General features: G+C 41.8%; 1 protein-coding gene across 2 annotated transcripts; it reads right to left on the minus strand.

Annotated features, from left to right (window-relative positions):
* Positions 1-1,877: 1,877 nt before the first annotated feature.
* On the minus strand, positions 1,878-27,725 carry emc2 (ER membrane protein complex subunit 2). 2 transcript variants are annotated; one of them, XM_037073511.1, is made up of 11 exons: positions 27,625-27,725; positions 26,752-26,865; positions 23,282-23,346; positions 21,396-21,481; positions 19,578-19,635; positions 14,855-14,940; positions 14,496-14,555; positions 11,196-11,277; positions 10,836-10,946; positions 9,015-9,119; positions 1,878-2,519 (listed from the first exon to the last, which is right to left on the minus strand). In XM_037073511.1, the coding sequence occupies exons 1-11, from the start codon at positions 27,662-27,664 to the stop codon at positions 2,433-2,435; spliced, it is 894 nt and encodes a 297-aa protein (XP_036929406.1). In that variant the 5' UTR covers positions 27,665-27,725; the 3' UTR covers positions 1,878-2,432. The 2 variants fall into 2 exon arrangements, with proteins under 2 accessions (XP_036929406.1, XP_036929407.1); XM_037073512.1 differs by lacking the exon at positions 27,625-27,725 and adding an exon at positions 27,306-27,436.
* Positions 27,726-27,808: the final 83 nt, after the last annotated feature.

Below are 27,808 nucleotides of genomic sequence, written 5' to 3' on the forward strand. Positions count from 1 at the left end.
TGTTTTGAACCTGCACTGCGTCCCGTTAATGGTAAAGGATAAGTATTTCCAAGAGGACAACCTGTAGAGTCATTACAGTACTGAAGAAATATGTTAACAATGCAAGCCTTTGCTGGATATCTGTCATCATCACCGCTGCTTTTGATGAATAGGCTGATCAGGCACAGCTCTATCCCAGAATAAGCTTATCATCTCCTAGCTCATCCGGCTCTGCTAACCTGGCCACAGTAGAGCAGCTGAGGACAAGCAAACCCTCTCCAGGGGCTAATCTCCCAGGGAATCCAGGATTACGGGCAGCACTAATAGTGAATCCCCTACACGCACTATACTGAGCCAACGGCTTAGTGGGGTTAGAAGGTTCTCTCAACGCCTTTCTCCTGTCTTTTGGTCTGGCTCTGTTGTCCAGGTATGGGCTGATGAGATGCTCATAAGTGCGGGACCACTGGGACAAAGGTTGGAAAGGCTGTCAGGAGCTAGAGGTGTGTGTAAACAGTGGGGCGCGAAGTGATGCTAAGGTTTATTCAGACTCTACAACCCACGGCAGTGCAAACGCGCTATTTTCCTTGACTGTACAAGGATATGTTTGGATAACACAGCTGAACGCAAGGAGGGGATTTATCAGAAACCTTGACTGATAAATGGTGCGGAACACCTTTTTGTTTTTTTATTTGGCTCAGCAAATCAGAATTGCAGACAGACAAGAAATAATATTAAATACAGGTTAAGTTTGGATGATGTTTGATGCACAACGGTGACAGCCTACTTCTAGGTGCATGCTGTCACTCATATGTTCTTCATCCAGACTACAGATGGCACTATTGTCTCTGTATAGTTGGCACTGGATAGCAATATCTCATATATTGGTGACCATCTAACTGATTGACAACCTTTATTCCCCATTTACAAGCTCATAAACCTTTGCAAGCACAGCAATGTGAACATGGAAGCTAAAACAGAAAGGAACACACTGCTTCAAATCAAACAGCGTTCACCCTGCAAGTCTTCAAACAGAGCTTCACTTACCCTCAGCCCTTTTCCTGTAAAAATAACTCAATTCAGTTTATGCTCAAACGTCCCCTGGCTTTCATTGGTTCCGCCAGATTGGTGAGGCAAATCAAATGCAGACACATTCATCCACTGACCAGGGCCAGAGAGTATTAAAAAACTTGAGCAAAACGGCTTTCCACACTCGGGGCTTTGAGCTGGTGACCTCTCTCAATTTAAAAGGCGTCCAAAAAAGACCATAAACTCAACGCTCAAGTTTTCCATCAGCCGAAGAGTGAAATTATGAGACAATTGCCATGACTTAATAAACAAAAGAAATGGAAGTAACAGCTGACCCTGCACGGGTGAGCGACAACTTAAGATGATCATGTGGATCAATTCAGATTCAACAATTACAGAACCCAGTGAACTAAGCGCACCGCTGTAACAGTAGAGGAAACTAGCCTCTCACAGCACTAAGATGTCTTTCTTCCCCGCCTGTCATGAAAGTTCCCAGATTCATGAATAAGATTTTTTTTTTTCCCCTTTCAGACTTGTGGCGTGTTAATTACTGGCAGCGATCTCTGAGGCTCTTTAAACTGAAATGGCAGAGGTGTTCTTCAGTGTGCTGAGGTTGGTTCAGCTGCTGTCCAGAGTAATTGGAAGGCAGAATTTCCCAGCTGGAATCATTGGGAAAGAAGATGTCCTTGTTGTTGCCACTGCTGCCGCCACAATGACAAATGTCTCTCATCCTTCTCCAGGATAATTTTTGCAAGCTCAAATGTGTTACTGTGTCACTGCTGGGGACAAAATGACTCTTTATATAAATGGAAATCCAAAAATCAACCGACTTAACATTTCTCAAATGCCGCTACAAAAACCAAAGAAAATAATTCATTTTGAACTCGGAATCAGTCCTGCTTTTATTAAGATATTTTGATAGATTAGACAAAAGAAAAAAATGTTTTATTAGATTAAGATGTTTCATTTACAGATGACAGTTAAGGACCTCAGTGCAGACAGGTGGTCTTCTCCACATTGTCTTTATAAATAGCATTTACTGTACAGCTTGTTATCTTTCCTTGTCACAGAGTTATAGCCTTTGATGTGGATGATTAGCGATCAGCTCAAGGTGAACATAAAAGACAGCATGGGATGGGAGGGACAGTATAATCCAGTCACAGCTAGGTTATCACTATGTAGAACATTTTTTAATTAGTTGTATTACTTGAAATGTGCTGTTTGTAGTTTCCAGATGATTGAAAACATCTTTGCTCTTGAAACAAATGTCTTCCATTGTCCATGTCAAGTTAACTCAATTACAGAACCAAAGTTGAAGGGATGAAGAAAGGAAATCAGTTAAAAATCTGGTTCTGGTCACATTAGCGAGGCTAATTGAGCTGCCATGGTGCTCCAAGTGGCTGTGTGTGCAGAAGGGAAGAGGGCATCTAGGACATGGTGATCTGCATGGACTCCAGCATCTCCTCTACCGCCTTCATGGAGCATTTGTTCTCCTTGGTCCCGCGACCAGCCAGCTACATGTCAGCGAGGGAAGGTGAAAGGAAGAGACACCAAGTGGGACAGAAAGAGAGAGGAGAGGAGGGAAGAGGAAAAGAGAACATCAGAACATTAGGTCCTTCTGCCAGCAGAAGCAATCAAGGGCCAAACACACTTGAACACAGCAAAAACATCAGTCTGCACTGCTAGAAGCAAAAATAATCAGAGTGACAACAGTGGTCGTTAGATAGAATTGGTAAAGAGGTCATGCAATGTAGAATAATACCTCTAATGTGAGGGTTTTTCTTCGAATCTTGCATAAGTGCCATTTTAGTTCTGTGTGTGAGAGCTCCGAGACAGGATGCTCAAATGATTAGTCTATTTCCATGGCCTCTAGTACAGGAGTAAATAACACTCCGCTCTAATTTCGGCACTGCGTCCAAAGGGTTTCACAGGAAATGCCGCAAATTATAATCCACAAGCATAGTCAGGATTACTCATGCGTGCAAATAAAGGCACACACTTTTTCTACCCAATTAATTTTTGCGGAAGACAAGGCATCCCCTCAAAAATACCACAGAAGAAGGCAACTTCCTTAACCTTGGGCAGGGGACCAGGGATATAATAAAGGGTTAGTCCAATTAGCCTCACTTCACCCAGATTTATGTTTCAAACTGATGTGGGTTAAAGTATAAAATATATGTTCATACAGATTGTGTTAAAATGTACTAAATTAAAACAACATTATTGTATTGTAATTGTACATTATCATTTATTGTTAATGTAAGAGACTTGTAACCTCGAGCCAGCCATGCTCACAGCTCTGTGAGGCTGTGGTTCGGCACAGCAGTGCTTTGAGCTAAAAGCTAAAGTCAGCATGCCAGTATACCCACAAAGACTACGCTAACATGCTCATGTTAAGCAGAAATAATGCTTACCATTTTCGGCTCCCTAGTTTACTGTGTTAGCATGCTAGCATTTGCCAATTTGTACCAAATACAAAAGTGCAGCTGAGGCTGCTGGGAATGTCTTCAGTGGAGACGGTATTAGGTTACAAGCTAAAGTTTTGGATGCATTAAAATTCTAACTTGATGATAGGGCTGGATGAGAGACAGGGGGTCATCAAAGTAACAACATTGCATTCTGAGGAGGACATACATAACAAATTTTACACATTTTCTTTCATAAACCAAAATTTAGGAAAATAGCAAATATATAAATGGGCTTTTGTCCCATTCACACATGCATTGCAACCTTGAACTTTTTCAGATATGGCCCATGGTTGTCTGTGTGACTGGCGATTTCTGAATCAGTTGGCCCGATATGGCATGATACCTATGGAACACAAATATTACAGGGGCAAGGGGAAAGGTCATTTGGCAAAAAAAAAAAAAAAAAAAAAAGTCTTAACTACAGAGATGACTGGAACTTCTGTCATAAGGGCCAACGCTAAGATAGTGGGACAAGAGATGCAGCTGTTCTGCAGCAGTTTTTTTTTGCCATCATGTCCTGCCTCCTGCTTGTCCTACCTAAGCTCTGTCCCTCACCCATACCAAATGATGTATCTCGAGTAGATTAGAACATGCCTGACAAAGATCTCCTCGTTGTGTACTTCATGTGTGAAAGGACAAGTCTAGGTAATGTCCTGAACCAAGTCTGAGAACACTGTCCAGAATCCACATGAGAATGAGTGTCTGAAATGTGCAATTTCAAACCCTGTGTATGGAGGGACAAGTACCAGGACAATTTGTAGTACATAAATCATCATATATAACTCTGCTGCTGTGTAGAAGCATTGCATTTTCAGCAGCAACCACAACCCAGTTGAACAGCAAAGGACATGCGGTAGGCAACAGCAGTGCAGGCGTCTTTCAATTAAATCACTGTGAAAACACCATTACCCTGAGTCAAACACAGGCAGGGGATACTGTTTCATTGCTGCCTCTGCATGTCCTCCAAGGTGAACGATGTGCCCCTTGAGAGTGTCCGTGTACTTGATCAGACAGAAGCACAAACATCCATTGTAAACATAATAATTTCAATACCTGAAACACACATTGCTGGCTGGAGAAATTTAACTCCTGTCACCTCAACAAGACCATCCTGGCTTTCTCCCAAAAAACACACACAGTCTGTCCTCAAAATCTGTTTGTGGAATAAGACAGGACAACAGACAACACTCAACTCTATGTTCAACATGAAGCCATGCTTTTAACGCCGTGACGCATTTATTCATTCAACCTTTGGCCCTGCTCAAGCTTCTACAAACAGGAACCAACGGCAGCCTAAACCTAGCCTATACACTATTTCCATGGCAAAAGTTTTTTCCTTCCTCTTTTGCCAAACTTAGAGAGGGCAGTTGGCTAAGGTGTGCAATTGGCAACGTAATTTCCACGTGTGACTCATTCTTCTAGATTTAGGGTGTGTGTGTGTGTGTGTGTGTGTGTGTGTGTGTGTGTGTGTGTGTGGTGGGGGTAGCTATAATGATCAGTGCATTTCATTGCCTTGCTGCCTAATGCGCCATTACCCCGGGCCCGGTAGTCAATTATCTCCTCAGCCTGAGGTGAGACCACCACATTAACTCCTGCCCTGTTCTACAACAGTAGGAGCAGACCAGACAGCTCCACATCTATTTAGAGCATCTGATAATAGAGTCATGACGCAGTGGGAGCCTGTGGTCCGTGACAGAGCAGCTCATCAGAGAATCTGTTCTGAGAGTTCGGGCAGGAGGGCAGGCCACACAGTGCTGCTTTGAAAACCCCTGCACCTACAACACACACACACACACACACACACACACACACACACACACACACGCACACACGCACACCTTTTACATGTCAAAAGACCCCACCAAGGTAATTACCTTTTTTTTTTCTTAAACGGGCCCCAGTCAGTCTTGACCTCTCGCTGACGTCTGCTCCCACTTGCACTCACCTGCCCACCTTTTTCTCTCACTGAGGTATGACAATCACCAGGTACCAGGCCCTAATAAAAGTGGACGACTGACACGAGCAACGCTTTAAAGGGGCCATCAATCAGCAAGCACAAGCCCAAAGCAGCCTGCAGCTGCCTGATGGAGGCCCACACCGCTGCTCCCTAAAAGATCTCAGAAGTCATTTAACTGGAGGTGGGGAGTGAAAAAATCAAGGAGGCTAACCTTACACTTTGTCATTTCACTCGTCTCACACAGCAACTACAAAAACATTGTCACGCACATATGTGCAGGGTGCAGGGCTTGTATTCACCTACTGCACAGACGTAGTCACAGCCAAGTACAACCTCACTATGACCAGGCAACTTCAACAAATACAAGACCAAGAATGGGGTGGTGTGAAGCTCACATGCTCCCTGGAGGACAAAGGTGTGACTGACTGACTGACTGACTGACTGACTGACTGACTGACTGAAGTGTTTCATTACCATCACCAGGGGTCAAAACCATATACAGTCAACACCTAAACATTTACGCAGTGTCGACCAGGCGTGTGAAAGTAGCTTAAGTATTTCAGAGTGTCATCATAACAACTCAACTGAAACTATTTTCCTCTGGGTCGCTACAGTACGACAGTGATGCTCATCTCAGCTTCCCTGACACTGATTTAAACTCCAGTGTCACTGATCCATTTAGAGGTGTGAAGGATTAATAAATATGTAATATATAAAAGCTGTTGTCAGAAAATGGTTAATTTTTCAAATCAAAACATTGACATTTTTCTCTAAAATCACTGCAAAGTGCTAAATGACAGTTGAAATCTGTGCCCATGTAGCTGTAAAAACAGGGTGTATATTGTCATATGCATGGCAGTGTTTGGTGACATTGGCTGTAATGAATCAAATAGACAGTTATTTGCTACCCAAACACAGATGTGTGTTCCCCGTCTGTGGGTTAACCCTCTCCCACACCTCCTTGGCAATAAGGAAAATATTTAAGCAAGGAAAACATGTGTAACATTTCTGGTTACGCTACTGTCTAATTTCTGTAACAAGTTTCAGATGAGGTCCCAAAGTTATGTTGTAATTGGTCTGTTTTAAAAACATGTTTGATGTACTTTTATAGAGCCTGGCAACTCCCAATAATGGATTTATGACCAGTTAGAAAGAAAAATATAAAATTCAGTTAGTTAGTGTAGTTAGTGAAACGTGTCTACGGAAAAGAGAGGTAATTTACAGGCTGCAACAGGAATTTTGACAAAAATTACAGGACTGTCGCTGTCCTAATCAAACATCTGGCTGTAAACCCTTTCACCGTACTCTGCTCTGCTTCAGCTGTCCTGTCAAAGCCTGATGCCTCAGAGCCTTCACTTATTTTCTTCAGATGTTTGGAGGCTAAGCTCCAAATATCGTTCTCCTTTTTCATACTTTGTCCCTCTCCCTTTCTTGGCCTCTGATTTATGATTAAAAGTTAGCAGTTTGAGATATTCATCTTGTCTCTTGCTGGGATCAAAGACTCTCTAAAACAGCGAGGTAAGGTCAGCAAGCATACTGATCAAAGTGCAGTTAGTGTGGACTTGACATCAACTGAGTCATCCGATTGACCCATTTTTGTGAACCAAACCACCTCAACATTTTCATGTTTATCAAGGAGATTTGTATCTTCGAGGGCAGCCATAAGGTTTGATTGGCCTGCCAGATGTTTATAGCTTAAAAAATAAAGGAGAAAAAAGAAGATAACAATGCTTTTACAAGTTAAATTTCTTGCGAGGTAACTGGGTCTTTAAATATGTAGATCCCTCATTATTGTTAACTGTTTTTTATAATCTGAGCATTGCATGTCACACTTGGGATGCTAGTTCTATAGCCCTTAGAGGCAAATGAGATTTATTCCAAGATATTAGGACAGATTATCCTGGTATTTCTTCAGTCATAAACACAGGAATCATTTTTTATTTATTTATTTTTTTAAATCAAACTGGGAAAAAAAAGAATATTTCAAACTTACCTCTCAGGGCTCCCGTATAGTACTTTTCTGCGTTTTTACAATATCTTACAACAACTGTTGCTCTTGGCCCAGGGTTCACCACTAAAGTTTAGTCTTGCCCATCCGAGGGAAACAGTTTGGGCAGTTAGACAGTCCACTTTAAGTGAAACCTTGAGTAGAATCTCAGAACTCTTCCCTGACACTCCTACAAGAACTCAACGAGAGCGCAGCAATTCACCATGACATTACTCGCAGGCACACTTTTTCCGACACAGTCTTCAACATGTGACATGTGTCTATGAGTGTGGTGAGACGAGGTCTTTAGAGGCTCAGCGGGGAGCCTCTCTCTCAGCAGGACCCACACAAGCTGAGCAAGAAACCGCTTATTACACGTTTAACTGTTGATGCCCAAATAAGCAACACATATGGCCCACATGGCAAATGTGACTTCTTATAAATATGCTTTTATACTTTAGTTGTCATAACAACAGCATAAACCATTTTAGTGACACCATTGGAACAGTTCTTCACTTTTACCCTTCCTTGCTTGATATGTGAGCATGTATGCAAAAACATACACTTTCATTAAGCATTGCACAACATTTGATTTTTGATGATGAGTTTGGATGATGCCCATGCCGGTACTGATACATTCATATATTTTTAGCACCTACTTGCAGAAAACATAAACCTCTCTTGTTGTAGAATTGACATATTATGTAATTTTATCATGATGGCGCACAGGTTTTTAAATGCTTTCAAATTTTTAAAGGCTAATACTAAAAAAATGATAATATTGTTGTGTAAAACTACTTCCAACCTTCATCTCCCTTGATTGCCCACTCTTACTATCTATATTATAACATATACCTCTTTTTCTTCCACAAATGGGTTCAGTTCCGTTTCTTCCCCAGAAATTACATTTAATATCAGGAACACCTGGGAAAGATATGTTATTTTTTTATGTCATATGAAATGTACAACTAATGAAAAACCACTGCAACTGAAGAAATTACATTAAAATCTATCATTAGGCTCATGAATTTGCTGGGGATCTCCTACATCCAGAACTACATCCAGTTCAAAGGCACTTGAGGGTCAGTGAACCTCCCTTTGTCACAGAGTTTTCTAGTTCCGTTGTTCTCAGTCTAGTCAGTGATTGCTGTCTTCGGAGAATCAGCCTGCAGCTCTGTGAAGGCAGTGTGTGGGATAAAGTCTGCGCAGACACTGTGGCCTTAAATAAACACATTAAGAGTAAACGTACCCAGACACAGCAAAAGACACTGGGGTTGTTATTACAACACTGCGAGTCAAAGGCTGCCTTCAGGGATGATGTGATTTTGGGGGTCATTTGTTGGTGGTGAATGCTTTTTGCATTCTATGCAAATAAGGGGATTTCTGGATGTCTGGATATTGTGTGCAAATACCCCACGAAAGCTAAAACACAACAGAAGAGTCATGAGATAATATGATCGGTGGTTTTCACTGTCTTGTGGGATGAATGGGGATGTGGGAAAGAGTAAGGAGATGTTTTCAATAGAGGACAGAGACACCAAAGATGCGGAGCCAAGACAAGAAAAACATATAGAATTAAAGTCTATACGTGACTCACCTTATAGGCTCTATTTATTTGAGTGGCAGCCCAAGCAGCATACTTCATATTGTCCTTCTTCACCTTGGCACTAACTTTTGGACTGGCAGCAATGTGACTTGCAGACTGGAGGAAAAAATGGGGAAGAGGGAGCAAAGGAGAGAACAGGGAAAGGGGTGTTCTTATATCAAAACTTGGTGAAACAGCAATAAAAGCGTAATTGAGATGAATGTGCAACCACTCTTACCATCTACCACTCCACTAGTCATTGTGGCAGAGTGAAGAGAAAAAACAGACCTTGGCCTGATGACACAGGAGAAATCATTTATGGGGAGGAAAAAGTGAGTGCTTTAATGCTTCATACGTAAATTGTCACTTAACGGGGGCCTAATTTCTCCAACACCATCGATTCCCGGCGATGAAAGGACCTTGTATGCCTTCGAGAAAAAAAGCGGCACGCAGTGAGAGGAGCGCTGTGTGAATCACGGTCTCTGCCTGCCCCGACAGCTCCCCTCCGAACCACAAATCCCGTGTCTTTCCCATGTTCCTGCCATCATCCCCACACAGCAAACCCCAGAGGGCTTACCCTGCCTGCACTTCAAAGCCCGCTCTACCATTGCGCTGAAACTTTAACTACACACCAATCAACCTGGCCCTGTTTCTTCTATCAAATGGTTTGGCTTCTGTAATTTTTAGTAAGCATTTTCTTTACTTCTTCTCTTTTTTTAACTCAAGAGAAGCCTTAATTTAGATTATGTCAACTCAGACAGGCTATCCCCGGGTAACAGCATGTACCATTATGGAGGGGAATCCCCACGCAAGTGTTGTGAGGAACTAACCCACAACCCGACTGTGGTCAGTGCAACCAGGTCTTTTGCCGAATTGACTCAGTGTTAGATGGTGAAAGTTTCCTGCCCTTTCACTGAACCTCTTGCACCTGTCAGGACCTGGAGCTACCAAGACTAGCTGACAATCTGCAAAACACTCTTCAGACAGATCTGTGACTGATATGGAATAAACTCCCACCTGAAGTATCCATTAAAGACTCAAGTGTCAGTGGATGACTAGTCAGGAATCCGTACAGGGCCTGCTCTGTCTCCAGACAAACATGAGAGTTAACAGAAGCGAATGTCTTGGTCTGACCCTGCCCTGCTCCTCCCGTACCTCCACCTCAGAGCGCCTTCAGAGGGTATGTGCTGCTCGGAGGTGTTTGGACTACCTGAAGACTCCCAGTGCAGCACAGAGGAAGGAAAACACAGGGGCTCTCTGTGTTAGACCTGCTTCCCCTCACCATATTTCACTCCCTGTACTGGTTCGTTTGTGTTTTTATGTCAAGTCTCACTTACATATGATGCATTGGCACTAGCAGACAACATCCTGTTTAAACAAATGTACAGATGAAAGAACTGCTGGGCCAAAACTACAATCAAACTGGCACCTGGTTGGATAATTTGCCAGTGACAAACTGCTTGCAGCAGTTGTGCTGCTCTCTCCTGCGCCTTTCTCTTTTTTACTATGTGAGTGCTTTATTTATTCAAGTCATAAACATAAAAAAGTCTCAGCAAAGGGGTATTATTATGAAAATAAAGAGCTCCAGAGGGGCAGACTTTTCCGATGCTGGAGTTCACCGTCTGAGTCAGCAGTGAGCTGACCTGTCTGAGAGCCCCTTCTTCACTCCCCCCCCCACCCCCCCAAAAAGAAACACACACAGAATACAGTCGTGCTCGACACACTCAGCGGCCAGCCTCAACCTTGACAAACCACAGGGTTACAAAAAAGGTTAGACTGTTTTTTCTTCCTCTGCCTCCCTCCCACTTTCTCTCCATGCAAAGCAGTACTTACCATGTACAGACCAAACAATGCCCTCATGTTTCGGTTGTTCAGCCTCAGCGCCTGGGCAAAATACTTTCTGGACAGCTCCAGGTTTTCCAGCCCCCCCTGCGTGTACTTCACCTGTGTGAGGAGGTATAAAACACGGCCAATAAGCTGTGCTGAAGGGCAGCTCAAGCAATGACAGCACGACATCTGAATAAGCAATACATGACAACCTTGTGTAAACGTCTCTTTTCATGAGCCGATATTCCCAGTGACGTTAAGTGCACGTCTCTCTGTGTTACAGAGAAGCACCATTCACAGAGAGCTAACATTTATTCCACAGTTTGCCCCCATGCTTGACGACGGACATCCAAAGCGAGTACCTACCTCAGCGTACTGCTCACAGTACAAGTGATTGTGAGGATTGGTCATCATCAGCTCCTCCAGACAAAACGCAGCTTTTCCATAGCTGTGGAAATGACAAGGAAAACAGTAAGTCAATTGATACAGCTGTGGATGTGTCATCATTTAGCTTGGTCAACTGTGAAGCACAACATCTATGCCCAATAAATTTGCAGGTATAAATCTAAATTGAAAGCTGCATGGGGTGCGGGTCAGTTTTTCATGCAACTGACTTTTCTGTACAGATCTGTAAATGTGCCCCTCGTGACATAAAGTTTATTTAGAGGCTTACAGTAAAGGTTATTTAGCCAACACAGCTGGCAAAGGTAAAAGACTATCTAGTCTACTAGTGCGGTGATTCTCCTTCCTTTGGGCACACCGAGGATCAATCTTGTCCGTCTGTGTGTTTTTTCAGCCTTTAATGTGTAGTTAACTACCTTCCTGAGGTCAGCACTACAGTAAGAGCTGGCACACTGTGCCTATACTCAGATGAGATCACTTCTCAGCAGCAGACTGCTGAGCTGTTGACCTCACACTAATCTGCTGCCACTCCGCTTCTAATACACAGTTTCCCCTTCACAGACCCAGGCCAAGACGGGCTAAGATACAGTATATCACTGAACACAAAGCCATAAAACGTCTGTGCACCTAACAAAATAGAAGCCAACACACACACACACACACACACACACACACACACACACACACACACACACACACACACACACACACACACACACACACACACACACAGCGAGGCAGAAGCAGACCGACAAACAGAAAATGGGGAAACATTGGCTGTTTATTAGCACATGTGAAGTTCATGTCATTCTTTGTAGCCAAGTTTTCACTTTCAAGCAATGCCATTTTTTCATTTTATTTAGAAGATTTTACATGTTTCTTAATGAACCTTTTAGTTTAAAGAACAGAGCAACCAAAAGACCACTGCTTGCGTCAACAGGCTTCGACACTAATACATGGGGAGTAATTTCACTTGTGAAAAATGAGGGACATGCTATCATGCAGAGGTTTTTTAAAATGTTTTGCAGGGACCAAATGTTGCCTACCACAACATGAAGAACATATCAGTCTATTTAAAGTCCACCGTGGTTAAGAGCTGAAAGATTAACAGCATAGGAGGGAAAGGAAGGTGGGGACAGAGCAAGAAAGAAATAAACAGGGGGAAGGGGTTGAGAAGAGGGGGAGATCAGAGGGGGTTTGGAAGGTTGGGGGCTGCTTACAATTACCACTTCCTCTCCATAAAGACTTTCAGATGTGCTCATGCAGTGGCCGTGGCCTGCTCCATCAGCCATCAACCAGAATCTTGTACCAGAGCCAGACCCTTACCTCTTCTACTCTTCCTCTGAGCCATCTTACCCCACCAACACCAAGCTGCTCTCCTAAGCTCACTCTTCACCACAGTGCTTGAGTAAGGTTGTAGCCACCATTATGAGCGAGACTGTAAGAATCACATTTGTTTCTTTTGGAGGTTAGTAAAACCATCAGCAGTGGCTTTCCCCTCATTTTAATACCACATTCTGACTGCATTTAAGACAAAAATGGATTCAGACTGTGTGGAGTATGTTTGAAAAAATGATTACTATTTATCCTGCAATTCTGGATGACCAGTCCAATTTTGTCAAACAGCCTCATAAGCTGGGTCAGAGTGAGAGCCAAAAGTAGATTCTGACTCACAAACAGACAAAATATTCTCCTGTCCAAACACCACTAGCATAAGGATTGTTTTAACACTGTCAACTCTATGGCTATTAATTACGTTTTTAATGTGTTAACACTGATGCCTGCTGGGACCCCGACAATGGCGGTGCACAGACGCACTGCTTTGTTTATTTTTAGCTCCCAGGGTGTTGTGCAGTGAGGGGAGGAGAGTTTATTTCTCTTCCCTGCTTCTCCATCACCCTCTGTTTTCTCTGCCCAGGGGGTGGAGAAGAAAAGTGCCACCACCTTCTCCTGGGAATTTCACAGCAAGTGCTCTCTCCCTCTGCCCCCCCTACTCTATCCCTATGGAAAAGAGTGGTGATAATGCCAAGCTATCCGGAAGAGGAGGAGGAGGGGAAACAGGGAGTTTGTAACCCAAAATAAAGAAAACAAAGAAAAGAAATTGACACGCCTGTAGATAAGGGGCTGTGGGAGAGAATGGTGTGATATTAGAAGTGTTGGGATAAGCTGGGAGATAATCCTCTCACCCCTGGATTTCCTCTGGCTACTACAGCAATAAAGCCCTGCAGACAAAAGCATGAAATATCCAATAAGTAGCCTTCTCACCGCGCAACACATTCCTGCTGCCACTGCCATCATACTGGGGCAACCAAGCAACCTTAGAGTGACCAGCACGCACATACACACACACACATATAAAACCAGAGTTAAACTACAGAAACTGCTTCACTAACTTCTGAGCCTGAGACAATTAAGAAGGGATAACAGGTGACACAAACAAAATTATTTTTTTCTAACACTCTCGTCTGTCTGGCTGTTCTCCTTGGCAACTGAGATATCAGTGGGAGGCCGGGGAGTCTGTCTGCTCTCATATGTAGGAGAGGGGGCTTACGACCAAAATCCTATTAAACAACTCTTATGTGACAAACATCGACAGGGCTCCATTCAGGCTCCTGGCTGAGACAGGCACCTCACCGCCTTCCATTGTGGCCATCCAACGGCCCTCTACAGATCAAGCCATCATTCTGATGTGCAGCCCCGTTAAATTGACAGGTACACCCTCTACATAAGGCTGCCTTACTGAAAACAGATAATTGATTTCCAAACATGAAAGAAGAAGAAGATGTCAAATGTTCTCTTCTGTACATTTTGCTCTGATCTGCAGGTGGTTTGGATCTATCCCCCCTTTTTTGTGTGAAATTCTCATTTATTTCGGTTATTTGGTGGCATCGTGGACTTGTTTTAACTGATCTGGTAAGTAACTCTGGTATGGTCTTGGTTGCTCTTTAAAGTTTGCCATTTTGAAATAAATCAAATACTAATAAGATAATCCTCTCAATGATAGAGATCACTTATTTTATCCTCTGTGTAAAATTATGCTTAATGCATGATAGTCAATGGAAACGTCTTGCTTGAATTTGTTAGGTCACAGCAACCACACAGTGTGAGTTGTATACTGATTAGATTTATGGAAAAACAATACATAATGGAGGGGGCTTTGTCCTCGAATAACTAGGCTAAAGTCAGAACTGTCATGTTATGGTGCATTTAATAATAGCAATGACTAAGATAACACAGTTGCATAAATTAGAAAGATGTAAGTACTCATGTTCGTTGATGTAGAGCTCTGACAACTCATGCCATGCTTCTTGGTCCCCAACAAACCTGGAAATACAAAATGACATTAAGTTCTACATTGATAACAGTCATTTCAAAAGCTGGGAATGTGATTGTAACACAGTAAAGTAAAAACATCTCTATTACAATAACCATACTGACACTCATCCAATAAAATCCACATTAGCAAGCCATGAAATGGTATCAAATTTAAAAGGTAGGAGCAAGAGTTGCTGGGATTTCATGCACAACTTGTGCCAGTTCAATTGAAAGCAAACGCGGTTTTTAATTAAAGTAAAAGCTGGGGGGGGGGGATCTGACCCTCTTCCCCCTCTTGTAACACTCACTGCTCCAGATACTCATTGAGCTCTCGGATGGCTTCAGCGCTCTTCCCCTGGGCCTTCAGTATGGAGATCTTGCGCTTCCTCGCCGCCTGTAGAGCAGAGAGTAAACAGGATTAGGAACTCGGCCCCTCGAGTTTGTCTGAAGAGGGGACAGAAGATGAGTGAGTGTAAGAGTTGTGAGTTGAAGTGTGTACATTAGCGTATTTTCAGTTCACCACAATCCTGCTCCCAGTTTTGCTGTGAGACTGAACCATTTCTATAGGATGAATCAGCACTGCATCACAACAACTGCTGTGAAAATAAAAGCACAGGAGGCACTAGAGTTACTTTTTTTAGTTTATTGCTATATCACTGGGCAATTTAAACAAATACAAGCCTTCCAAAGCATAATTGTAGATAGTTAGTGGCCATGTCCAACAGGAGATGGACACACACATTATGAGTCAATCTTTGGGAGCTGGAATGAGCTCAGTAGCTGAGATAAAGTGATGAGTCATCCTCTAACCAAGTGGGGAAAATGGCACACTCCCCCAAACCCCAACGCCTGTCTTCCTGCCGGCAGGGCACGCATCTACTGCTGCACCAGCCCAACTTACATCAACTGAAAATTGCTTTCCGCTCCGTTTTGATGCTGAAGTGACCTTAAGGTGGATTAGATTCTCATCAATCTGAATTAGATACTATTACCCCTGCTGCTCAGAGTTTTTCCAAATATTTTACTCCCACTAACCCTCCTCCTTTTGGTAGTAAGTGAAAACCTTAACAGGAGGCTGCCGCTCCATTAGAAGTGCACTGCCCTGTCACAGCCTATTTTATTTATGGTGTGGCACTTGATTGAGTGGGGCTTCCTCTCCTGCACTCATAACCAAAGCCACTGAGGGCTGTGTATGAGTCATGTCTAGGGAGTTGTAAATTTTGGGTCTTTTCTGACACTGCCATCATAAGAAATCCACTTATCCATCAGGCTGTGACTGAAACCTGCAGAGACACTGCAGCCTCAACTGACAAGCAATATTTCAGCATCTCGGAGGAAAAAGCACACTGGCAACAGGAAAACTAAGGTTTTCTAGCTACACCATGACGTATCTTATTGCAAAAACACACGTTTTGCTTATGAAGTATATATTTTTAATCTAAAGCCAACTTGAGAGAAAATGATTTAAACATGTTCTGAATTTATTAAGCTACAATCAGCAGTGAAATGTCAACCCTTTAATTAATCTCTAATGTCCTCTGACAATAAAACAAAGATCACACTACTTTATGTCCAGCGCACTCAACCATTATTTGGTGTTATGTGAGATTCAGGAATTCTCACTAAAATTACAAGCATATGTGAACTTTCCTCATCCAATACTGAAAAAGGGAAGTTGAAAAAAAAAAAAAATAAAGAATCTGCAATACTGAATTTTTGGACTTGTGCACTCCCGCCATCACCACACCTACCTCTCTTCTCTCTCCAGCCTTTTTCTTTTTCTTTTCCAGATAAAGAACCACTTGGGGCTCAAAGGAACATATGGAAGTTGGTAGCCCAGAGAGTCACACGGCACTTTATTAAACGAGGAGCAATTCCAAACCACTCCTCTCTCTCCTCCTTTCTCTAACTAATGATCCAGAAAAACCTGGCAGTTGGTCTGATCCCTCTGTTGTCGTGATTCTTTTTTAATTAGCACACTGAGGAGACCTCAGGAGTGAGAACTGGATTATTTACATCACCTCTGGCTCTTTGCTACGACCTACCACAAGTTTTACTACAAGAAACATCAAAACGAGGGTGGCACACGTAGAGCACTGAACATACTTGAAACTGGATGGAGCAAAAAAGGAAAGCAGAGCAAAGTAGATAAAATGCTGCTAGATATTTGTTTACATCTTGCAGACGTATGTTTTCAATCATCATCGGTTATAAAACAGATTGTTATTTTTAACCTGCAAATCAAACATTTTTCATACATTTTGCAAATACACTGCAAGAAATTCTGAATTGGGGCTTTAAATTTCAGAGAACTTGACCCACACAAATATAATCTCGTCCTACAATAAATCTGTAATTGCATTTGATTGTGGGTCAACCTCAGGAGTCGTCTATGTGACCTCAGTGGCTTATTTAAGAAATACTAGCTTTTTATATCGAACAATTAGGGGGAAATGAGAATGCTGGAATTCGCTATTATTGCAATAATTGAGGCAACTCAATGTTTACAAAAAATAATAAATTTGGAGATCCTTGTTGTGGGCAATGCGCAATCTAAATAGAAGAAAAAGAAATGAAAAGGTGGAAAGAAATGCATTTACGCACGCAGACAAGAATTTTGCCAGATCATTGCTGTAGGTATTGGAACATAGCGAGCAATGGAAGGGCTAAGAGTTTGAAACATTTTTTGGACGACGCCATGGCAAAAAAACCTTGAGCAATTTTTGTTGATTCAACAATTTTGGTTAATGGGTACCACATCTATTCCACAGCCTGTAATTACAACAGCTCAGTTTCCAATCTCTGCTTCGCATGCTGGGATGCCTCGCAAGTCTTCCTTGTGGTCGCCAATTTTCCGCCATTTCTCAGGCCCGTCCCTCCGTCTGATTCACAAGAGCATGTTGGAGAACATGTAGGGAGGAGATAGCCCTCACTCAAAGACAGGTGACCCATCATCATATCATTGCTCCACCCTTTGCCACTACACCCAAGTCATTCAGGACAAGTATTGTGGGAAAAAGTTTTAAGGTTAACATCCCAGGCACAGAGGACCTATTCGCCTGTGTTGTTCCATTCCCGGCCCTGGGTTTGACTGACAGCATCCGCTCACTTGGGTGGCAGTAACCAGGAAACTGGCCATTCCCTTTCTGAGGACGTCCCTGGAATCCCCAAAAGAGCTGTGCCATGTCGGGGAGGTGCCCTGGGATTCACTGAAGTTACAACTCCCATTGTTCAAAGAGGGCATATATGTGAACCAATTTGTTGCAGATTACAGCATAAACTTAAAGATGGATTTGCAGAGGTAATTCCCATTTGAAAATGACAAAAAAAAATGACAAAATCATTTCAGAATGTTCACTGCAACATGCCAGTGTATCTCCCTTGTCAAACATAACATGAATCTAGTCTTCAGTATAAATTATGAAATTTGGCTATGACGTAGGGCTGCAAGATGTGACACTATGATGGCCTTATGATTCATGAATAGTGGGAATGGTTATTTTTTGCATCATAATTTTCATTTCCATTGAAAAAAACTATTAAATCATGATGATGTGACATTTTCTGGAGTCTGTACTGAACAAACATGTTTTCTCACATCTGGAGAACAAGATTTGTAGGCCAAAGCGTATTGCACTTGGCCATATTACCATTAACTGTTCAGCCCTACCATGACAGAAATATTTTTGCTTATTATTTGGTTTTCAGTATTGCCCAAGGTTTGTTTTAAGGCAGCATCAGCACTTTTGATAGCCTCCAATAACATGGAAGCTCTCAAAGAGTATAAAAACAATTGTTGGTTAAAAATAATTGTGCTTTAGGCCTCCCAGCTCATATATGGAACACAAATCACAACTCATGCACACTTTTGTTGTGACATTCAGCCTACCACTTGCCTTCAAAAAGTACATCCTGTGATCCGACCAATCTTCAAAAATTGAAATCCAACTGAAGCGAGCTGCCCATAAAAACAGTCCTGTCCCGTTTTAAAGGCTGACTTGCCAATCCGACTTGCAAACTTCCAACAGCAACAAGAGTGTAAAATAAATAGAGATGATCTCAAGAAGTGAAGGTGGGAGCGAGAGGCAGTGCAAGGCAGCAGCTGTGGCTAGATGAAGATGGGATTGTTCCTCTATACCACGGTGAGAGCAACCAAGGTCAGGTGCATTGGAACATGATTTGGATTATTAGTTCTTCGGTAAAGTTTATATCAATGCGACAAATCTTCACATGGCATCCAAAGCACAAATGTCTATGCTGTGTCTGCAGGAATGGGAGAACATGTTTAATACATCTAAAGCAATCCATATGTCAGCATGGCACCAGGGCTTGTTGAACATCTCTGGGGTGAAGGGTGAGAGGTACAGCCAAAATAAATAAGGTCATGGTTTCTTTTGAAAACCCTTTAAAAGATTTATTTTCTTGCATGGCCACATGTCCTTATGGAAACAATTAACAGCAGGTACATTATGTTTCGGGTTGGTGGCGTAGGATTGGCAGAACACTAGCAAGACTTATTTCACAGAGATGAACAGTAAATTGAGATGTGAAGATAGTAAGGAGAAGGGTTATTTAGGGCTCGTCTATATGGACTGCACAGCACACTGCAGACTTTACACCTGAAACTGGTGAAGGACAGTGGAGAGGGTGGGGCAGGAGCTGTGTCCTGCTCACTCAGGGTGGGGGTCTACGAGGTCCAGTAAATCACCATCTTCAAAGGCCAGACCTTTATTTATGCTTTACTTCCACCAAACATGTCTGCCACTGACTAAGGCCATGAATCACCCCCCACCTACCCACACACCCACCCACCCAGCCCCTTTCCAGTTGTGTGGGTGATAGGCTGATCAGCACTGTGGTTGAGGTCAGAGAGGCCACGGAGAGTTTAACTTAGCAAACTCACACTGCTCACACCGAAGTGCCTCAGCAGATTTAAAGCCCTCCAAAACGCTGAGACCACAAAGCGAAGCAAAGTAGAACGCTAAGCGAGAGGGATTTTCCCTCTTTTCTTTCCCTGCACCTCAGTCTTACCGTATTGGTGGGGTCGTCTTGGAGAATAGCATCGTAGTCCTTGTTGGCTTCATCGTACCTTCAGAGAGGGAGAAAATAACACACATTTGTTTTTTAACCAATCCCAGTCCCAAGTTGAGTAAAATTAGGTAGTGAGGAAATCAAGCAACAGTTCAGGGTAATCAAGTTTCTGTATACAACGTGGCAGGTTCCTGTGATTACAGTGAGGCTGTACAGAAATCAGCAGTGATCTAACGGAAGAAATAAACACTCATTTCAGGTTCGGTTGCTGGTCAAACAGCCGACATTGTGAGAGTCTTATATCACTTCAAAATGAGTCATGAAATCAATACAAACAAAGCTCACTTGTATTTTCATTTGATTGTATCCAGTTTGATTCACTTTTAAACAAAAACTAATTGCTGCTTTTACATACATCTAGATCCACAGCTAAATGTTGGTCCAGTTGTCTGTCTCTTGGCTCTTACATAGAGTATTACCACAATACACACGAGCCTGATAAGCAACAACATTCAACACAGCGTGCCTCAAATTGTTGGACTGAGCACACATGATACTGTTTAAAAAGGGAAATTTACGAGCTGTAAATATCAAATCATACGGTAAAGAAATCTGGGAACAGGAGGCATGTGCACTTCCCTTGTCATGTCAAATCAGGCGCTGAAGGATGATTTTAGAACTTTTTTCCTGTTCGGGACAATCTGTAACACTGACGTTTAAGCAGCCAAAGGCGGGGACCAGTGATCAGAAACTGTCCCGCCTACAGCCTGCAGCAGACAGAAGCAACTCTGGTTCCCATTAGTGCTGAGAAGCCCCACTTCCAGCACTGCTGCTTCCCTCACATTCACTTTATTACTCAGCCACACTTTGGGAGATTTCAGATGGCACCAGGCGAGCACTCACGAGCCACTTTGATTTGCTTTATTTATTTAGGAACCAAGTGTGTGCGTGTGTGCATGTGTGGAGGGGAAGGGCCTAACTGTTTGAAGCTGTGTCATTCAAGTGTAGCCCTGTCTGCTGCCAATTAGATCCCAGTGTGCCGTTTATTTAATCTGACAGTGCCGAAGCAATCACTCTCAATTATCACATAAACTCTGACATAACCGATAAACCAGCAATGGTGATCCGGGTGGGGAATGTGCACGAGGTAGTAAACAGATTAAATTCCCTTACTTTAGCTCAGTACAGACTTAAAATAGTCCCAGTTTATCTTTCCTATTCCATTCTGCATATTCCAGGTGTGTGGGGGGGTGGGGGTGGGGGTGGGGGCTACAATGTTACTTGTTTTGGTCTCTGTACCAAAAGAGGACAGAAATGAAAGCATGAAAATAGGGAGGGCTAAGAGAGAAAAATATCGAGAGATGAGGAGTAACAAAATAAGGACACAACTGAGGGACAGAAACCAGAGAAGACTGAGAGACCCCCAAAATAACAGTGGGATCCGACCACTTCCTTCCCGGGAATCCCTAAGTCAAGCTGAAGGGCCACAGGACTACCCAGCACTGAACCTTTCTTCCCTTCTCCAAAGGAATGCTGGGTGATCCAACATAAACACATCCTACCCAGCGCGCGCGCGCACACACGCACACACACACACACACACACACACACACACACACACACACACACACACACACACACACACACACACACACACTGTACTTACACACTGTACTTACACACACCCACAGCATTGTACCACTTAGGATCTGCTAACAGTTTCTTGCCCCCAAGCCACCCAAAGTACCATGCACAACAGTGAGGCTGTGCTGTTTTTTGCCTCCTCTGCCTCTGGAGTGTTTGGTGCACGATGCTTACCTTTCCAGAGCTTCCAGCCTCATGCCCGATAATCGCTTCACTCTGTGGCTATCTGAAAACTGCTTCTCCAGTTCCTGTAGACAGGTCTGCAAGGATGTGGGCAGAGGAGAGAGACCAATTATAGTTGGCTGTAACTAAACTTTGTTACACTCTAGCTCTCTCACACAGACACATACCTCTACAGATACAAACCACCTGTCTTTAAAATATCGGTTTTGGCCCTTTTCATCTAAACAAACGTATAAACCCCACTACAAAATACCCAAACTATCCCTATAAGGTACTTATCCACAGTCAGAGTATTAACTACAGTTGATGGTGGTCAGCACGCCCCCAGTTTGGAGGAACAGAGAGTAGTACTCTATCATAAGAATTAATATACTGCTGTAGGCACCTCAAAGACCACCTAAAAACATCTGTATCTGTTTAAAGGTAGAGCTGCAATACTTATTCAATTATCTTTCAACTATTCAAATCAATCGCCGACTATTTTGATAGTTTTCTGTTTGACTAACATTTTAAGAAAAAAGGTCTGTGCTTGAGAAGCAGGAAAGTCTCTGATTCCTACGTCTCAAATGTAATAACTTTCTGGTTTCTTTACTCCTTATCTAGTTGCAGCCCTGTTCAGTGTATGCTATATTTAGAATATTTTCAGCATTTTACTATGGCACTATATTTTCTCAAGCCAAGAACGTCCGATTCCTGCTCCTGATTCGTTGCACATTCGCTTTCTGGGACATTCAGCGTTTAATGGAAAAGACAACAATACAAGAAAATAAAAACAAGTAACTGTTGACAGCAACACCAAAATTAAATGCTGTTCGCTATGAAGACAAGGGCATACCAGTACCGAACCAGAGTATAAAATAGAAGAACTTTTGGAGAGAGGGGGAACTTTTGTGAAAACTACATTTCTTTACCGTTTTCTTGGTAAGTCATTTCATTTATTTGTAGGTATTTCGCAAAAATAATAGTGGGGTAGCAGCAGTGTTATTCATTAAATGGACATCTTGGTCTTTTGGCTAAGTTCTAACTCAAGACCTTGACGCACTGACTGTTAAAAGGTGACTTTCACAGTCTTCAATGTGAAAGTTTGCTGTTACTGTTGTATGGTAACCATTTAGCCAACCACAGTTGCTGCTGTAAAAAGTAGAGTGAGGATGCTCTCTGCCACTTCCTCCTCTCCACAGAGCTTGAATTTGTTTGATCACACAGTCATGAAAGAGGTGAGGAATGGGAACAGTCTCATTTAGCATTAGTTTGAATGAGTTTAAAAAAAAAAAGTCTGCAGTGTGATCTGAATCGTTTGCGCTATCCATCAGCTGAAGACTGGTTCTTCTGTTTTGTTTTGTTTTTTGTTGTTTTAAATCTGGCAGCGGGGCTGAGAGGATAGCCAACAGACAAGTAATTCAAATGAATGAGTTCTGCTTTTTCTATACTCAATGAGTCAGTCTTTTTGCCAAGAAGTTTCATCCATACTGAATGGAGATGAACCATTTCAAAAACCACGATCTTTTGTCGTTTTTATTTCATGCAGATTCGAGCATGTTCAGAGCTATGAATATTTCAACATGAACTCAGAAACATCACATTAAGCTTTAGGATGGCAAATAAATCCTGAGGGAAAAAGCAGTTGAACTCCATAAATGAAGGCCAAGTTCGGCTAACACTTGAAGCATGCTTCTCCGCTCATTTGCTACACCCTCTAATTCCAACTCTCAGCAAATTGTTTTTCCAAAGTACAGACAGAGTAATACCATTTGGCCAAATAAAAATCAGATTTTCACTTTGGCAGAGGGGGTGCTGTAAACTAGGAATGGCTGTGAGAGAGTGAGCAATGGCTTTTGAAGCCTCTGGGTGTGTGAGGAAGAGCGGTGAAAACGTACCAGAGCCAAGTCATCCCGACTGCAGTCCAGCGCTGCGATCATCACCTGCTCATAAATAATCCATACTGGGCAGAGGAGACAGACAAAGAAGACTGTGTTAACGCCCTTTCCACTCCACTGTCTGCTGAAACATGAAAAAATGATATACTGAACTGTACACTTGACATCCCAACTTGAGAGAGGCCTCCCCAACAGCTGCACATCATGTCTTTTACTCACACAAATGAACCTCAATGATGTGAATCAACAGTTTGAGACTTCAAAGAACTTTCCCATTTCATTTATTATGTAACGCTACATTTACTATAATATACTCTATATGGAATACATTATAGATAATGTTGCTTGTTAAAAACCAAACACCAATTTAAAACTTGGACGGCGCTACAATAATAGTAGCAATCATAAATGAGGGAACATTTCAAGTACACGCCCTTGTGTGAGGCTTTACAGTCATGTTATTAATTTCCCCACAGTGAGTTGGAAACAAATTGCTAATTCAATTTCAGTTCATGTTAAATTGGAGGAGAGTAAGTGTAACATTATCAAAGAAAATAAATTGTTACATTTGTAATAATCACCTCTCAATCTCAGTTCAACTATCTGAAAATTAACCTGCGCACCCAACCACAATTCATTTTCCTCATCAGTAGATGTCTCCCTCACATAAACTCAATGTGACATGGAAAAGGTGAACTCTGAAAGGACAGTTTAATCTGAGCAAATGCTACGTTTTAGTGAGAAAGAAAAATACCAGCATAGTTAAAAACACTGTTGATGCAGTGTGAAACCAAAGTAACCGAACTAACATTTCTGCACAGGCCATGCTGTTTCTCATCCCTCACTCCGGGTAGTGTGACAGTGTTAACAGTTGCTGTAGTTCACATGCCAGAACAAGTTTCAACAGCTAATTGTGGTTGGGTTAACATCATAATGTGTCCGTTTTCACTAAAAACATCAAATATGTATTTCAACATGAACACAGCATAAAATTAATTTGATCAGTGAGTGATGCTGAAGCATTACCAATATGTTTACATGAACGGTTCTAAACATCCTGACACTTTTCAACACAGATAGATGAATGAATGTTTACATTACAGCGAATTACTTTTGGAAGGTGATAACATTTGTAATACACAAAATCCTCCAGAGGACTTTTTCAAAAAAACTTTTTCCACATCTCCACAGCTTGCATTTTTTAAATAAATGGGCAACATAACGGCAATGTCTTGCTACTGTGATGAGAAAAAATGTAATACCAATGTGTTCATTATCTTGTAGATTATTTGTAGCTGGTCACAGAGACATTTGTCATTTAGGCATTTACACTTTTTACACTGCACTACATGATGCTTGTTGAGGTTATTTAAGGAGGGACCTTATGGTTGAATATGTTAGGATAAATATAACCAATGTCAAGCAAGTCTGAAAATGTCAACACTGTTATATTGATATGCTTGTAGATAAAGTCATGGTATTAACAGGCTCAACCATTTCTTTAACATGCCCCACTTGGTTGTCAGCTATAAATTCTTGTAGTTTTAATTTTTTCATTCAACTGTAACATAATCATAACATGCATAATAGCCTGGCTACAGAGGCCAATTAATGGCATTAATACAACATGTCAGACAGACAGCTTTGACAAGCAAACTGGATGTGTTCAGCCAAATGAACACCCCCGTTAATTGAAAAGAATAACAAAAATCCAACTCCACCCAAAAACTTGGGTCAGGTTTTGCCAAAACAAACAAATGCCTCTAGTTTTTCTTGACTTTAATGATTCCAGCTCTTGTTTTGATAATTGCCATCTCATTTCACAGCCAATTTAAGAGCTGGTTTCAATAAAACCATGGCATGTTAAGTGTTTACCCGCCTCTTCTGAGGATTGTATGAATCATAATGACTAGGGGGAAAAGCGAAAGTTTTATGGGGTTATGCAGCAGGACAGTACCATTATAAAGGAAACCATGACCTACCATATGTAAATGGTAGGGTAAAACTCACTGCTGTTTACAAAGGGAAATCTTAAGAAATCAACAGCATAGAACGAGATGATATTAATCCCCCCAGATGGGAAATCTGGATGATAGCATACTATACGCATTAAAGCAACCAACCATGCTTACTAATACATCTATCAGGCCTTTATAGTCACTCTTTAACTGTATCCCAGCTTACAGTATGTCTGCAATATAGTCAACTTTTAAAATGATTTTCTGCCTTTACTGATAAGCTACTCGTTTATTTCTTTGTGAAACTGCCAACTCATCATCTAGATCAGCAAACCAAGAGCCAGCAATGCTTTTTTGAGTCTTTCCAAGTTAAGTATTCAACTTTTCACCCTCAAATCTCCTAAATATCTGTTTAAAACAAGTGATCTTGTATTATTGGATTTGGCTTTTCTGCCATGACTCCATCTATCTATGTTTTCCACATCACAGGAAACCTAAGATCCTGTTCAGAAACGTATCCAAAAGAAAAATATGTACCACAAGAGAGAGGAGAGAAAAAAAATCTAGCCAGCAGAAAATCGCTGACTTGGATCAATCATATCTCACAGTTGTACAGATGTACCCACAGTCAGTTACAGAGAGACTTTCAGTGGTTTTCAGCTGTACAAAGCAGAAGATCCTTGTTCAAAAAATGCTTTTGAAACTTCCAACAGATGTGCAGGCTATACTCTTACTTCTATATTATGATAAGAGGTGCTGATATATGAGCGACCATATTTTAATATAATGACTGCCGCAAGCAACCTGTGTGGGGTTGCAGTAGTGTAATTCTTTTAAGGTATACTGTTGTATCAACATTAATGCATTTGCTTATCCAAGGTACTGAATTCTACTATATACGTTTTATTAAAAATAATTATGTTGTGTTGATATACCATATTTTGTGAAATTACAATAAAGCTTAAAAAGATAAAACAAAGAGACATTATGTTTTTAATCAGACATGTGAAAACAAAACAGAAATAAGTATATTCCTTTAACAAGCACTGACATGCCTGAAAATGACTAGAAAGTAGAAGGAGCCTGGATACTTATTTAATCCTACCCCTTCCCCACAACCCAGTAATTGATCTTAATCAGTTTACTTCAATAATTGCATACTATTGTACAACATAAAACTGTGATATTTTCTGAGGTGGTTGAAGTATCATATGTTGAAACTTGCAATGCCACTTGTGACAAGCAGTCCCTTTTCTTCTTACCAAAACAGCTGAATGTTTCCCCAGCTAAAATGAGTTTGTCCACAATTTTCCCCCGTCAATACAGTCTCTTGTTTTGCTGTTATAAAATTAAATACAGACTAGTGCATAAAAGGGAAGTATCATCTAGCAGTCTCATGTTATTTCTAATGATCGGAAAACAACAATGCACCTCGGTGTGTATGATTGTTAACAGGTCCTCCATGAAATAATGTAAACTACATACTGATGTATTTATTCATGACACACTTACTGTCATCTCCCAGTTTCGATGCATGCTCACTGATGAGCTCTTCACCAACATCCACAATTTGTTCACTGTTTCTGCAGTTCTCTTCCCTCCACTTTCGCAGCTTGTCTCTCATCTCTGTGGACAAAGATGTTAAACAATACAGGCAAATTGTGTTTCAACAGTTGGCGACATAGTGTTATCAAGCATGTTCCTTTAACTCCAGAACTGTGAAATTCGCCATTTAGGATGAGACAGTGAAAAACAAAATATTATGTAGCTTCACTGTAATATGCAGTAGTAACGTTGACTGACGTAGTCATACCGTGGAATGCAAATTACTGAGCTATTCACACACAAACGCACACACACAAAGTCAGTAAAGCAGTTAGTTAGCACTGATTATCACAGAAACACATTTCACTTACAATCACTACGGAAATGTTTGTGCTCCTAGCACACTAAATGCACAATGCGGCACTGCCACTAAGAGCAGATTATTAAATCAATTGCGATGTAGCTATGGCTAACTAACGTTAGCCGCTTGTCGTTTAGCCATGACATGCTAACATGCTCACCAAAAACGTTTGTGGTCATCTGAAAACAGACACACGTCGCTTACTGCTTTACACGAAACACAACTTTAGCAACACTGACAACCAAGTTACATCACGGATATGTGGCTGGTATGGATGCACTGCGTCGATTGACCCGTTAGCTGACCATGCTAACTAGCATTACACGCTGACATGTCGGCTCGTATTTTCAGTCTGGGACGGCGACAACTCTCCCCCACGCTCTTATACAAAAGGAACACGAAGCAAACACTGAATGCCGTGAATATCATAATGTGTCTCAATGACACTGGAGGAGAACGTGTTTTATCTTTTGTCTTACCTTCCCAGCCAACATCGTACATTTCTGACACAGACGCCATCTTTTCTCCTATGACAACATACGCCGTGCCTACGTCATGGACTTGCCGGCTGTGGGCGTGCCTGACATGGACGACAAAAGAAAATAACAAAATAAAATACTAATAATAAATAAATATGATGATGATAATTTTTGTTGTTGATGA

The sequence above is a fragment of the Acanthopagrus latus genome, chromosome 17 (genome assembly GCF_904848185.1).
Source record: "Acanthopagrus latus isolate v.2019 chromosome 17, fAcaLat1.1, whole genome shotgun sequence".
In the NCBI taxonomy this organism is placed as follows: domain Eukaryota; kingdom Metazoa; phylum Chordata; class Actinopteri; order Spariformes; family Sparidae; genus Acanthopagrus; species Acanthopagrus latus.

Coding starts and splice junctions, on each gene's coding strand:
- emc2 (XM_037073511.1), bottom strand. CDS start 27,664: ATGGCGTCTGTGTCAGAAATGTACGATGTTGGCTGGGAAG. Junction 23,347..26,751: donor ATCGAAACTGGGAGATGACA/GTAAGTGTGTCA, acceptor TCCTCTGCCCAG/TATGGATTATTTATGAGCAG. Junction 2,520..9,014: donor AAATAAATAGAGCCTATAAG/GTGAGTCACGTA, acceptor GCTGACATGTAG/CTGGCTGGTCGCGGGACCAA.